The sequence below is a fragment of the Girardinichthys multiradiatus genome, chromosome 21 (genome assembly GCF_021462225.1).
Source record: "Girardinichthys multiradiatus isolate DD_20200921_A chromosome 21, DD_fGirMul_XY1, whole genome shotgun sequence".
NCBI lineage: Eukaryota > Metazoa > Chordata > Actinopteri > Cyprinodontiformes > Goodeidae > Girardinichthys > Girardinichthys multiradiatus.
In genome coordinates, this window is record NC_061813.1 from 13,168,085 (window position 1) to 13,181,936 (window position 13,852).

A 13,852-nucleotide genomic window follows, 5' to 3' on the forward strand; every position below is an offset into this window, starting at 1 on the left:
GTAACCAAAATACAAACTGCACCCTTTAGAGACTTGCTGTGAGTTTGATTTGTCTCGTGTTCGAATGACATTTGAGAGCGTTCTCCCTGCAGGTCACTAAACAGTGTGAATGTGTGTTTCTTCTTCTGTACTTACTACTTTTAGCAACATTAGACCAAAACCAAAATACATATCTCTCAATTTAAATGTTCAAACACAAAAGGAACACATTCACCAATAGATATTTTACAATGATCTGTGTGCTACATAAAGAAATCTAAATTGCCAAAATTGCTAAGGAATAGGCCCAGTGACAACTTTCACTAAACTGCATCTGATCTAGAGCCATTTTGGATATTAAACTCTGGGGCTGTTCCTTGAGCTTCGATTTTCATATAGAATTCAGACATCAGGTGACATTGTTTTTTTAAGGAGTTCTCAGAAAATCTGACTTCTGAGTACAAAGTGAACGCACCATTAGATCACTCTGATTATGCAGCTAAATAGATCTAGTAGTCTCAACTAAAGATACATTATAGTAACATAAACATTGTTCGAATGAGAAAATAACAAAAACATTTAACACTATCTCTTGTGAAAGCATAGATGTTAAATACAAAATTTTGTCACATGCATATAAGTATTTCCATTCTAGTTCTTTTAAATAACAAAAATTAGCTAAAACGGAGGCTAGTTTTCTTCAGAGCAGGATGTAAGACTTGTAATTGCGTAAACTGTATACACAATTTAAAATAACAGCTGGGAAATGTCAGTATGTTTTGTAGCATTGCTGCACTGTTGAAGTGTCACCATAATATAATTATCAAGTTAATCTCCAGGGGCTTTGGTGTGCTTGTTGCTTCCCTTCCTATCCCTCTGTGCTCCCCTTGCTAAGGCGGAGCGCCGCATTAAGCGGTAGCTGTGACACTAATTGCACATGACAGCTTCCAACAATACTGTTGGACCAACAAAGGCTTCTGCTCCCTCTGCAGGAGTCCCCGGCTGTCTATTCATACTCGCTCACACTCGAAACACATACTCGACTGTTTGCACACAAACACACCAACCACTGCTACGTGGCTGCCTGTAGCTCTTATAGTTAGGAGTCTAATGCCTCCCCAACCAGCACTGATCTGAGTAATTCACTTAAGGCCTCTGTGATCTCGAGGGGCTCAGCTGGTCCCCCATCCGTAAATGGTCCTGCTCTATTCAAGTGAATTCAATGTCTAAGGCAAATGAGAGGCCTCAGCAAAGCCAGTGTCATTCCTTTATTTACCTAGACTGTCATGCTCCTAAGCACATACAAGGGATTAGCATTGCTAATCTTTTGTGCTAGTCCACAACTATTGTGTGGTTGATCATTTTAGAGAGAGAGCACATAAAAGAGGGAGGGCAGAGTCACACTCTGATACAAATGCATTACAAATATGGCTTCACTCATTTCAAAACATGTTTTATAAGTTTGAACTACTGGAATTTTCTAGAATTTGAAAATGTAATCTCAACAAGCAGAAAACTGTACAATGAATCAAAATAAGTCTTTGGATAGGCAAAACAGAGGTGTGCAGGTTTAAATTCTGCCACAATTCCCTGGAAAAGTAATGTTTCACAAGTAAAATGTTGTATTGTGAATTCAGCCAGCTTTATTTACATACCCCAAAATAATATCTAGTGAAACCAGTTACCTTTAGAAGTCACCCAATTGGTAAATAAATGGAAATGCTGCGTGGCAGAAAACTGACAGTTGAACACCATGCTGAGCACACTTTCCCCAAACATGGTGGTGGCAACATCATGCTGTGGGGATGTTTTTCTTCAGCAAGGACAGGGAAGCTGGGAAGGGGATGGTATGTTCAGGATAACGTGAAGTGTTAGTTTTCTGCCACACTGCATTATGCTTTGTCCACCATGTTTAACCATGTCAATGATACATTTAGGGTTATGTCTTACTTACTTTTCTGCCCCAAACAGTAATTTGCGAGTTGGAAAACATTGCATGTTAGTTGCCTCTGACTAGGACAACTTCATCCACATGTTTGGATCTCTCTATCACCTCTGATCAGAATAAATAAAGGAAAGGGATGATAAGAACCTAAGTGCTGAAATAAAGTCTGAATTAACGTATGCCGTGTAACTGTTTTCTGCGGCAAGAAGTTCTGTACTTTGTGTACAGAACTTGTTGTGTGGACTTAACAGACATTGCATGCAGAGGAAAGAGGAAGAAGAAAGCCCTAGTAGTGGCACCAGGCTTGATCACGCACTGTTGATAAGGCACACCATGACAAAAGGTGATTTTCCTCAACAGATGTCAGTGCAACAAACAGATGTCCAGAAATGACAAAAAAGGAGACAATGGAAACGAATAATAGGGGTTGATCTGACCTAGCCATGTAGCACGAGGAAAGCTGTAGATTGTTTACCACCAACATTATTACACAATTGGTCATCCCTCTGGCTTGGTACTTGGTACATTTTTATTACTTTGGGACTTTGAGTCTGTGCTGGTCCATTGAAGTGTACAAGCAGCAACCAAACATCATATTGTAAATACTGGGCATGTCAAGCTAATACTTGCTACCCAATCATGTTTCACTGATTCAAAGTGACTCCTATCTTCTTGACCCTCTAACACTGTAATTGGATCAAGCAGTAGGTGCAAATGGAGAAGTCAAGGGTTCAGGCCTTCACTAGGAGGGTAAGAATTCAGTGTGACAAAGGTACAGACTGATGCAACAAATAGTTTTACAGTTATTAAACAAACAACGTTATGAAAGGTGTGAAGCGGTGAAGCCTGGTGTTAAAGAGTTTAGTCACAACATATGGATAGGATCCCAGTGCCAGAGCCCAAAGCTGAATGGTTTTATTTAAACAACCACAATGATTCTGATTCCAGTAAAATGGTTAAAAAACAAGATGAAGAGTCTATGGCCACGCTGTTTTTGGTGATTCTGGATCACAGCTTTGCTTTGAATGAAATTCTAATGCCAGTGAGGAAACACTTGCACACATAATAATCCTTACGACATTTTGAACATATGTCTGTCAATAGCAAAAGAGTGATAACACTGCAGACATTTAAGATTCACTTGGTGTTGCCCGTTTAAATATTTTTGTACAAATCTGTTTTTTTATCCTTTTAAACACATCATAAGTATCTAACCGAATACATTTTGTTCTGTTACAACCACAAACAGTGTTTTTATGGGGATTTGTTTGATAAACCAACACAAATTAGTGCATAAAACTCTAAAAGGAAGAAAGAGGATACATGTTTTTCCATGTTTTCAGCTTTCCTGACTCAATACAACATAGAACCACCTTTCAATGCAATTACACCTGCAAGTACTTCTGGGTCTCTACTGGCTTTGGACATCAAGAGACTAAAGATTTCACATTGCTCTGCATTTTTCTCCATCCATCTACCCGACAACTCTGACCAGACTTCCTGTCCCTACTGAAGTAAAGCCTCCCCACACCATGATGCTGCCACCACCCTATTTCAGCAAAGGAATGGTGTATTCAGGGTGATGTACACTGTTAGTTTTCGTCTACAAAGGATTTTGCATCTATTTACAAATTAGGTGCGTTCTGAAGGTTAGTTGATTTTACAGGGTTTTATTTAAGGGTATCTGAGTAAAGGGGGCTGCATACAAATGTATGCCACATTTTTCCGATTTCTTTGGTTGAAAACCATGTATGATTTTCCTTCTTTTTCACAATTATACACTACTTTGTGTTGGTTTATCACGTTTTAAGGCCACTACCTGCATGTTTAACCAATAAAAATATCGATAGATAAAAAAAAACAAAAAGGGTTGTTTGAATTTGAAAGTTTACAGGACACTACAAAGACACTAAAAACTCCATGTCTGAAGTAAATCTGTTAACGGAATGTGCTCCGCTATGCTCTGTTTAAGAATAAATATGCATTGCCATCAGTGGTTCTCAGTTAAAGATATGCCTGTGTTATTAAATTGCTGTATTTGGGGTTGAGAAGCCTCTTTGGATGTGGAGAGTGAAGGCATTTTGCTTCGTAAACAATAAATTGACCACACTGTGACCTTTCCATGGCTGAACCTTTACACTTCATTCACTATCGTGCCAATACATCTTGGATTCCGCCTGACCATCTTGTCTGTGTCTTAAGGAAGGAAAAAGCATGGGGTCACAGAGAGTTTAGCAAACAAATAAGTCTGTCTATGATCTGACCTGATCTATAGCTCTACCCCTGAGCAAAAAGACTCCATTCAGATGGAGTTTTCATGCTGCTTCACTTCCTGCTTCAGGAAATCAAATGGTCTGCACTGGTTATGACCAAATTTGATACAGACCTGATTTGGGAAGAATAAACCCAAAAGGATGGCGAAGCAGTGACTTACCTCTGTGAAATTGTTTTAAATTAGGAGGTGATACAATAAAGATCATGTGTCTATTTTTCCCCCTCCCTTGCAGGTTGGTTGCAAAACTGTCTCCTGTCTACTTGCTAACGTCACAGACTGTGCTCGCCTGGCGTGAGTCTGTGGGCTCTGTGGTGTTTCTCTTCCTCTTTTATTATAGCTCACCAAGCAGATAACACCCTGAGGAAACTCACTTTGAAACTGCACTGCATACAGTTGATTAGCAGCACAAATCTACACCGTCACTGCTGTTGTATTTATATTCTTTTCTGTCTAGGTTTATGTTTCTTTACCCTGTCATCACCTTAAATGGCATGACAGCTAACATAGAAGGTGGGGCTTTGATGGAGAACCTCCAGCTCGATATGGATACTTTTACGCCACGGGCATTTATAGATAGGCTTTAGATCTGTTTTGGAGGTAGCCTTTAGGGCTGTTTTGTTTTCTAGCTTCTGAAGTTTTGTGAGTTAACTGTTCCTAATTGCACTATAAAAACTTATTTTCAGAGAGTATTAAATTGAAGTCATTAAAATTATTCACTCTTTAAATCAAGCACCGTTTGTTAGGCATTAAAGTGGAGCTAACCCCAAAGCAACTTTTTTTTGCAAATAAACTGTATAACTTGGCCATCAAGGGTGCTACTTTTATGTTACTGTGCAATCTTTCACATTTTCATATACATTTGTTGAATTCTGCAAAATTGTCCTAAAATGGTCTTAGTGCTGGCCTTTTTGGGTTGAACGGTTTTTCACACTATTCAGGCAACAAAAAATATTAAGTTTAGATAGAAAAAGCATGCAAAATGTACTTCGGAATTTTGTGAAAATCAGTTTCATAAAAATATGAAGGTGAACATTAATTATGGCTCGATTTATGCCTGGCAAAAGGTCTGACAAAAAGAAAAACAATTATACAGATGCTTAAAGTCAGACTTATCCCAAAATTATCCTTTCAATAATGTTTGATTTCCATTTTACATTTATAGTTATTAAAAGAGGCTTATCGCATTCGTTTACTGGTATTTTGAGGTAGGTTTTTATGTGATGTTGCGACACAATAAATATAATGAATAAGGGTTTAAAGTAACACCACTGAAACAAGATATTGGTTACATCATTTCCCTCTTGGGCTACTGACAATAAACAAGATCCTTCGATATGCAAACTTCAGTCTTGCTGGAAAGCAGCTTAGAAATAGCTACAGATGTCAAACACTTTACTGTAGCTGCCAGGGTTCAGTGTTTTAATGTTTTTCTTTTGCAGATATACAAATGCAAAGCCAAAGGAGCTTTGTACTGTAGGTCACTAATTTATTGTATCAATTCAGTGACTTGCCAATAGGTTCATTTGCAGAGCCTTAAGCTTTCCTAGGTAATATAAACTCCACATTTATGTCTAAAGAGAGGGGAAACCATTGTGTGCAGCAGACAAACCAACCATGCTCTGCACACCCAGTTGAAACTACGACCACAACACAAGCACACGAAGGCCACAGAAAGCAACGTAAGGTTGTTGGTCACTGTTTTTAGACACGTAGCTTGCCAACAGAAAATAGGGACGCATTAGCAAGAAATAAATCAGCTCATCTGATACCTGAGCAGTGTTCAATTGGCTCATTTATAAGACAGAGGGCCAGGCTTTAGGGATGACATATAGTCTTTTAACATGTGGCCTTCAGGTTCCCGGATTTAAAAGTCTCTTCTGATATTTATCAGCGTGCATTGTCAATACACACAAAAAGAAGGGTACATAATAAATTTTGTAGGTTATACATCTTGTGTATTTTGTTAGAAAAAAACTAGTTGGTTTAACAACCTTTTAAATCAGTTGTTAAATGCCTGGTTCAAGCATATCAGACATGCTGTTTCACTGGGATGTCTTCATTCATTTCACTAGTTTAACATTAACGACATGACCAACCATCAAGATCTCTGTTTCTCTCTAAAGTCTTTAATTAATGTAAATAAAACCTAAAGTCCAAAAAACATTTACAAAAGACCTTTTTTAACCAGTTAAAACATACCGAAACCCAGCCAAAGGGTGCATATGAATAATTAATTTTATGTTAGACCAGCCAGAGTAAAATAAGGATTTCCAAACTTTTCACGTTCTGACACACAAAATAATAGTGGACGAGACTTGTGACCCCAACTATTGGTTGAATATACAAGCATTACCAGTGAGCAAATTAAACAGGGTATTAACTAAACACAAACTGCATCAACAGCAAATATGTTGCTTTTATCTGTTTGTAAGTAATACCATTATGTCTTATAACATTTATATCATAAATGCATATTTAGCTTAATTTCAGAAAAGGATCCCAAGTCCCTACATCTGTTGCTTAAAGACCCCAAATGTTCCCAAACTCAACTCTGGGGCCCTCTGAATTAAATTATAACAACATAATTTGTGCATCTGTATAAATCATTTTCTATTTTTATATCTTTCTTTTTTACACTTTTTTCATGTGAACCCATCAAGTCTTTTTCCGTGCAACTGGAAAGGAGAGACGATGAAAGAGTGATAAGTTAATAGTAAATATTTAACAATCTTTGCAATTACAAAGAGGGCAGAGACCTAACATGGCAGAGAGGAAATTACAGCCCAGCTTTTGACAGGCAAACATATTCACACCTGACTGGAAATAAGCTTGAAAAGGTATATTTGGCTTACTGCTTTAGGAAATATGCAGGTATAAGTATGATTTTTATTTTTTGCAGTTTCCTAACAAGCTTAGGATCCTTCGAAGGTCAAAATGTTTATACCATTATACCTTATCTTACATTAAAAATTTGGATTTGTCTCACGTTATAAATTAATTCAATTCAATTCAAAAATACTTTATTAATCCCAAAGGGAAATTAAATGTTGTTATAGCTCATATTATGAAGGTTTCCTCAAAGAGCCGTTGTAGATGCTGATGGTTGTGGGCAGGAAGGATCTCCTCTAGAGGTCCGTCTTACAGCAGATCTGAAGAAGCCTCTGACTGAAGACACTCTGTTGTTGTACAACAGTCTGATGAAGAGGATGCTCAGGGTTCTCCATAATGTTCTTTATTTTATGAAGAATCTGTCTTTCCACTATGATCTCCAGAGGTTCCAGAGGAGTCCCCAGAACAGAACCAGCCTTTTTTATCAGCTTGTTGAGATTTTTTAAGTCCCTGGCTCTGATGCTGCTTCCCCTGCAGATGATGGTAGAAGAGATCACACTTTCCACAATAGACTTATAGAAGATATGCAGCATCTTGCTGCAAATACCAAAGGACCTAAGCTTCCTCAAGAAGTACAGTCTGCTCTGTCCCTTCTTGTAGATGGCTTCACAGTTGCATCTCCACTCTAGTCTGTTGTCCAGGTGAACACCGAGGTATTTATACTCCTCCACCACCTCCACTTCTTCTCCCATGATAGAAATAGTTTTTGACTTATTCCTGTTTCTCTTAAAATCTACAATCATCTCCTTTGTTTTAGTCACATTCAATATGAGATGATTGTTTCCACACCATGCCACAAAGCGGTCCACCACCTTCCTGTACTCAGCTTCTTCTCCACGTCTGATCCACCCCACGACTGCAGAATCATCCGAGTATTTCTGCAGATGACAGGAGTCTGTCTTGTACTGGAAGTCTGAGGTGTACAGAGTGAAAAGGAATGGTGAGAGTACAGTCCCCTGTGGTGCTCCTGTGCTGCTGATTACCTGGTTAGACTCACAACCCTTCAGTCTCACAAACTGTGGTCTGTTTGTCAGGTAGTCTTTGATCCAGGAGATTGTTGAGGCCTCCACCTCAACAATAGTATGTTTAATATATTTTTAAAAATCCAGCCTTTATTTTACATAAACTTACCTTTTTTAATTTAATTTTCTGCCTTAAGATAATTTAATAACACATATAATAATTTTAGGTGATGGTATTTTACTTTTAAACACATCATCTGTTGATTGGCTGATTTCCTTGGGATAAAAGTGAAATAAAAACAGTTCGTTGCTGGCTTTATTTACGCACACCCATACAAGCCCATGCATGTATGCAAGCCTATACAGCCTGAAGGTATATTGTTACAAATTACACAGGTGAACACTGTTTGTTGTGTTCCACCTTGTGAATGTCCCACAGTTGGAGCTCCCAAGAACCTCCTGCTTTGTGACTTTTATCTTCCGTTTTGAACAAAAAAAAGATTCTAATCCAGTCAATAAATGTGTTTTAACACCTCAGTTCATTGTCACATCTCACACCTGCATAATCACCAGCAAGTAACTTCACACAGTCCCCTGCTGGACAAAGGGGATAACAGCACCATAAAAAAACAAGATTCTTCCTCTGTGAAACTGTTCATAAAGACAAATGAAACTTAGAGCTGCAGGTTTCAAGGTTTCATGTCATATTTTCTGTCAGTGACTCATAGACAATTCTGACTGTTGTTAGAAACCACAGGAAGGATGTGGACATGTACTTGCTGCTCATCTTATATTTATGTAGAAATGCTCCAGCATCGCTCCGTGTTTGTCTATTAGACAGAGAGAAAAATTATGATAATGTGGGTCAAGGCAGTTGATCGGATGGAGGCCATGTAGAGACTCCAGATGTAAACACAACCAAATCCCTCATGTTCCTCTCTCATTAATCTCATTTGTGAAGCATCAAAGGTCAGATAAGCTGGTCACTACTGCCACTAATAACAACATAGGAGGAGTAAACGTATACTGGCTGCAGGCCAGATGCATATTCATAATGCTTACAGTGTTACCATAATGTTGCTTTAAAAAGGGAGTGTAAATCTAAGTTTAAAAATGTTTCTTCTAATGCTCATCGCTGCTACCTGACAATACAACTCCCTTTCATCACTTTAACAGAGATTTTTAAAATTCCCATGGCAGCATTTTGTTTAGGTGGACAAACCTTAGCATCACCCAACACATGGGAAGCAAAAGCTTTATTTATCTCTCCATGAACCTATGGCCCTTTAATTACTCAGATTACCACCTGTTCTTCAACTTTGCGTGCTGGCTAAGCTAAATGAGCGTTCAGGTATATGCCAGAGAGGGAGAGAGAGTATGTGTGCATGTGTGTGTGTGTGAAGGAAGGAGCCAACAGGATGCCAGTTGTTGGGTGCTATGCCATACCAAGGCACCGGATGGTGGAGATTAAGTGTACAAAGGGGCAAAACCTTTAGCACAAACGAAGCTTACAAATCCCCAAATCGACTTCTCAGAGACAACGATGGGAACTTTGTTTCACCCTTCGAGGCAGACACAGTAGGCGGTGAACTTCGCAGGACCTTGACTTCCCTCCCTGTTTACCCTTTTAGCCTCCTTACATATTACCACATATAGACATGGCCATGTTACCACGTCACATCCCAGTTTTAAAAGGTTACAATTTCAAAAGCACAAAAAATGTTCTGTCATACCATTCCTACAGTTGAAAGTCCTTAAAATCTGGAACATCGGAGAAAGCTTCAGAGAGACCAAGGTTTTCTCATTCTATATGAAATGTTGCATGGTGCAGTCAAAGCCTCCCCTCCAGAACCAGTTGCTGTGCACTACTGGTCAGCTGGCTAAAAGACTACTACTGCCATGTGTGGAGTTGGTGGAGGACCCAAACGCAAACACGAGGCAGACAGGATAATTTTGCGGTGATATAATAAATGAATGAAATGATAAGATTGTAGAGCAGCTAAAAACTAAGAGCTTCAATACTGGGACAATGATTACTGGAGCAAGATACTTAATTACCTGAATGCAGTGCAGCTGTTTGGGAACCACGACTAAAGGAGTCTAGGGAAAAAGACTTATTGACTCAAAATGAAACACAGGGAAACACTCAGAGTCAAAAAGGCTATTAGCACAATATTTTCCTTATACTTAAAGAAAATTTCAATTTGTCTGATTTTGGAATATTTCTGGTCATAAGAAATGCATAGTCAAAGTGTGGAAACTAAAGGAGCACCACATGTTAACTCTTATTGAGTTAACATGTTTAAAAACTACTCCAGACAAGTTGTTTTACAAAAAAGCAAAAAGACCACTTTATATTTTAAATCTCTTTGTTATTACCCCAGTGCTGTGGTGTTTTTACTCAGGATTATGATATTGTGATAATCTCACACCAGCCCAGGTCAGTCATGCAAGTTTCTTCTTTTAAAGGTAAGGCCTGAAGCTTACTCGCCCCGTTCATTTCACACCAAAATCTATTTTTCAGCTATACCTAATGTTAATTAAGCAGCTGTTAAGGCCAGGGGCAACTAAATACGCTCTTCAGAGGCACATGAATATTTGAAGTTCACGTTGGAGCAACACGAGGAGGAGGAGAAGGAGCAGAATGAGCAGGACATCAGATGGATTAGAAAACAAGTCTCAGAATCAGCCCCCTTTCCACTTACATTTAACAGAAGTAAACAATAGCGCAGCGATGATTTAAGCCAGATAAACAGGCAAACCTTTTTCTCATATTCATGAACCATCTTGAACTCATGACTAATCCTCTGCAACATGATAAAATGTTTATGCCGTGGAGCCCCTCACAAGGCTTTAAATGTCCTTGCTGCACTCTGAAAAAGGGTTCAAAGGAAGACAGAAAATAATGCTCTCAATGAATATTCTAGATAAAAAAAAGGATTTCCACTTGCACACATGAAAGCCATGATTTTCATCAACTGAAATACTCTCCATCATCTTCTATGCTCATATTGTAAAGGGCGCAGTAGTTACTTTGGCATTCCTCCTGTGGGGAAACAAAACCCTCTGAGCACCACACATGCAAACTTTTAAGGCACTCTTTACCTTGGAAGAAGCTTTTGACGCGGAGGTAGGAGACGGCGAGGCGCAGCACGGACAGCTTGTCCAGTTTGGAGATGACATCTGGGGGGAACGGCAGCAGGCTGGCCAGCCGGTCCAGCTCAGCATTGAGCCTGTCCCTGTGTCGCTTGGACGGGTTGCTTTTTTCGTTGGCTGAGGACGGCTTCCTGTTGACGAGACGGCAGAAGAGATACGGGGACATCGATATGTGCATGTGTGTAAATTTGGAATCAAGATGTCATAAAAAAAAAGTATTTTCTTTAATATACTTTTAGAGCAAACTTACATTTGAGAAAACAGCCTGCAAAAGTTTGTTCTCACCATGTAACAAAAGCCCTATTTTAAGCTTCCAATGTTCAATGATCCATGACACGCATCTATATAAATGTTTATTTTTAGTATTAGCTTAGGTTCTAAAGCAAACATGACTCAGAAGACTTCCAGCTTTGTCAGTCTTTAAAAAAAATTTGTAGCAGTTTGGGTGAAAGTTTTTTTTAAAAAGGAAAAAAAAAGTGTCCAAATACAGACCTGTTTTCCATAATTTCACTGGAACACAAACAACATGTTTTTTAATGACTCTCATATGGCAAGCCCTGCAAGTTGCAAACTAATGCAGAAAGACATAACTTGATAAAAGCACACTATGCACAAGGAAGCACCTTTCTGCTTTAAATACACCATAAAACCACATTTATTTGTCTCTTTTGACAATAGGTTGGAAAAAAGTAGCAAGAAATATGAACCCTGCATGATAAAATAAACTCTGCTGTGCTGGCTCCATTCTTCCAAGTGCTTGCCGACAATAAAAGTTATTGGACAGACTGCATGATCCTTCCCGGTGGAGCTGGGATTATTAAGCACTTAAATTTAGTGATTATTTGTTTTTTTTTGTTTTTTTTCGTTTTTATTATGGTGTGCCACATTTACTTTCAAGACAGATTATATGAAGAATCTGAATAAAAATTTTAAATCCATGTTTTGACTACACAGCATTCACCAGCATGAAAAACTAAGCCTACCACAAAAAAAGCTTGTTTCATTTTTAGGACCTAAAAAAGTCCAAGCAGAGAAGTGGTTTGATGTGGCAAAGATATCCTCTCAGATCAGCAGCAAAAGGCAGGGCCAGTCATGAAAACTTTATAAACATCACAGGCCTTTTTTTTTATTTTTTATTACCACTTCCCTCTTTAATAACTTATATAATATACTCATCACTATTCAGAACATCCTATAGGATCACATATGAGATGTCCTCATTAAATAAAGTCACTGAAATCAAAAAAGAAGCATATAACAGACAATAGTAGGCATGTAAACCTCATTTACCTACCATTGCGCCTCATAACTGGGTGCATGTCTTTAAGGAGTTAAAGATAAAAATGTTTGTGAAATATTCTCCGGCCTAATGATTTAATTTATTAATAAAATGCAAAAAACAAAAGTCCAGAGTAAACTAGAATTAAAGTTTCATTTTTCTTACAATCAATGTTTTTCATGCAAAAACTTATCTAGTCTGATAATTTAGAGAAACCCCAAAAACATAAGGTCAGTGTACTTGCATGCACGTATCTAATACATGCATAAGATCAAGCATGGCTCCTTAACTGTTTCTGGATGGGCTTCCTCCTCTTTCTGCCCGCATACATGCAGTCTCCAGGTGGGATCATGATCTTGTGCTCCGTGGAGGTAGCAGGTGCACTGCACATAAGACACAGTAAGTTAGAGCTGCTTTAAGAAAGGTTGGAACATATAGGACGACAGCTTCAAAAGCAATATGTTGATGCACATTATGTCTCCAAAGGTCAGGTCCTGACCTGAGATCAAATGTGCAGAAAACGTGTGCATCCCCCAAATTGTTGTAGAAATTAGCTGGAGAAATGTTAATGTTTAAAATATCAGATGATTGATTTGAAAAAGATCATCCTTAAGAGTCTTAATCACAACTTAATCATCATAATAGTAACAGGGCAGTGCATGTTCAAAAACTAAAGAAAACTGACAATTGTTTAAAAAAAATAAATCAAAAAACATAACAAAAATCACACAGATTATGACACTAACCCAGATAATTTGTGGATTAAATCCAGACTCGTCTTGGCTCCAAAATCACATCCACTTTAAAATGTCCCAGAGATGCGCCCGGCTCCGGGCAGCGACAGATCCAGCGGGAAGACAACAACAAAGCGATCGGGGTCCTGCAGGAGCTCCGCGCTGATGTTTTCATCAGCGTCGCTCTGCGCTGAGGCTCTGAGGCAGATGTTGTCTGATTCTTTATACCCAATTGAGTCGCATTGACTTCCTCGCGTTTCAGGTGGCGGATTCCTCTGAATGACATGTCGAGCTCTTCGCACGCAACTCGGTGCCTCGCAAACACCGTCCCGAGCGCACACACGAAACAGAAGCTCACGGTGCGTTCAAGTGCTGCACGTAAATGCGAATTTATCGTTTTGTCATGGTTTGAGAAGAGAAAAGTGTTTTTCTTCAACCAACTGACCTGCCAGTTGCCATACAAAGAAAACTCAGCACTTTCTCTTTCATTAGAAGGACTTTAAACTGTAGGACCGGTGCATACCTTGTTACCCGTCTGTGCCTAGGTGTATATGAACTGCTTTTTACTGTAAATTTCTGTAAGTTTTATACACAAGGCAGGCATATTGGATTTTAAGGTCAGGATTGCGAAAT

At 38.7% G+C, this 13,852-nt stretch overlaps 1 protein-coding gene across 2 annotated transcripts in view; it reads right to left on the reverse strand.

The window, feature by feature from the left end:
* The window catches only part of ahrra (aryl-hydrocarbon receptor repressor a), a 78,909-nt gene extending 65,373 nt beyond the window's left edge, over positions 1-13,536 (reverse strand). For both annotated transcript variants that reach the window (XM_047350289.1, XM_047350288.1), the window contains exons 1-3: positions 13,232-13,536; positions 12,776-12,868; positions 11,156-11,337 (exon numbers count right to left, since the gene is read on the reverse strand). In XM_047350289.1, coding sequence (XP_047206245.1) covers positions 11,156-11,337; positions 12,776-12,837 — 244 coding nt within the window. In that variant the 5' untranslated portion in view covers positions 12,838-12,868; positions 13,232-13,536. The remainder of the gene's footprint in view (positions 1-11,155; positions 11,338-12,775; positions 12,869-13,231) is intronic.
* Positions 13,537-13,852: the final 316 nt, after the last annotated feature.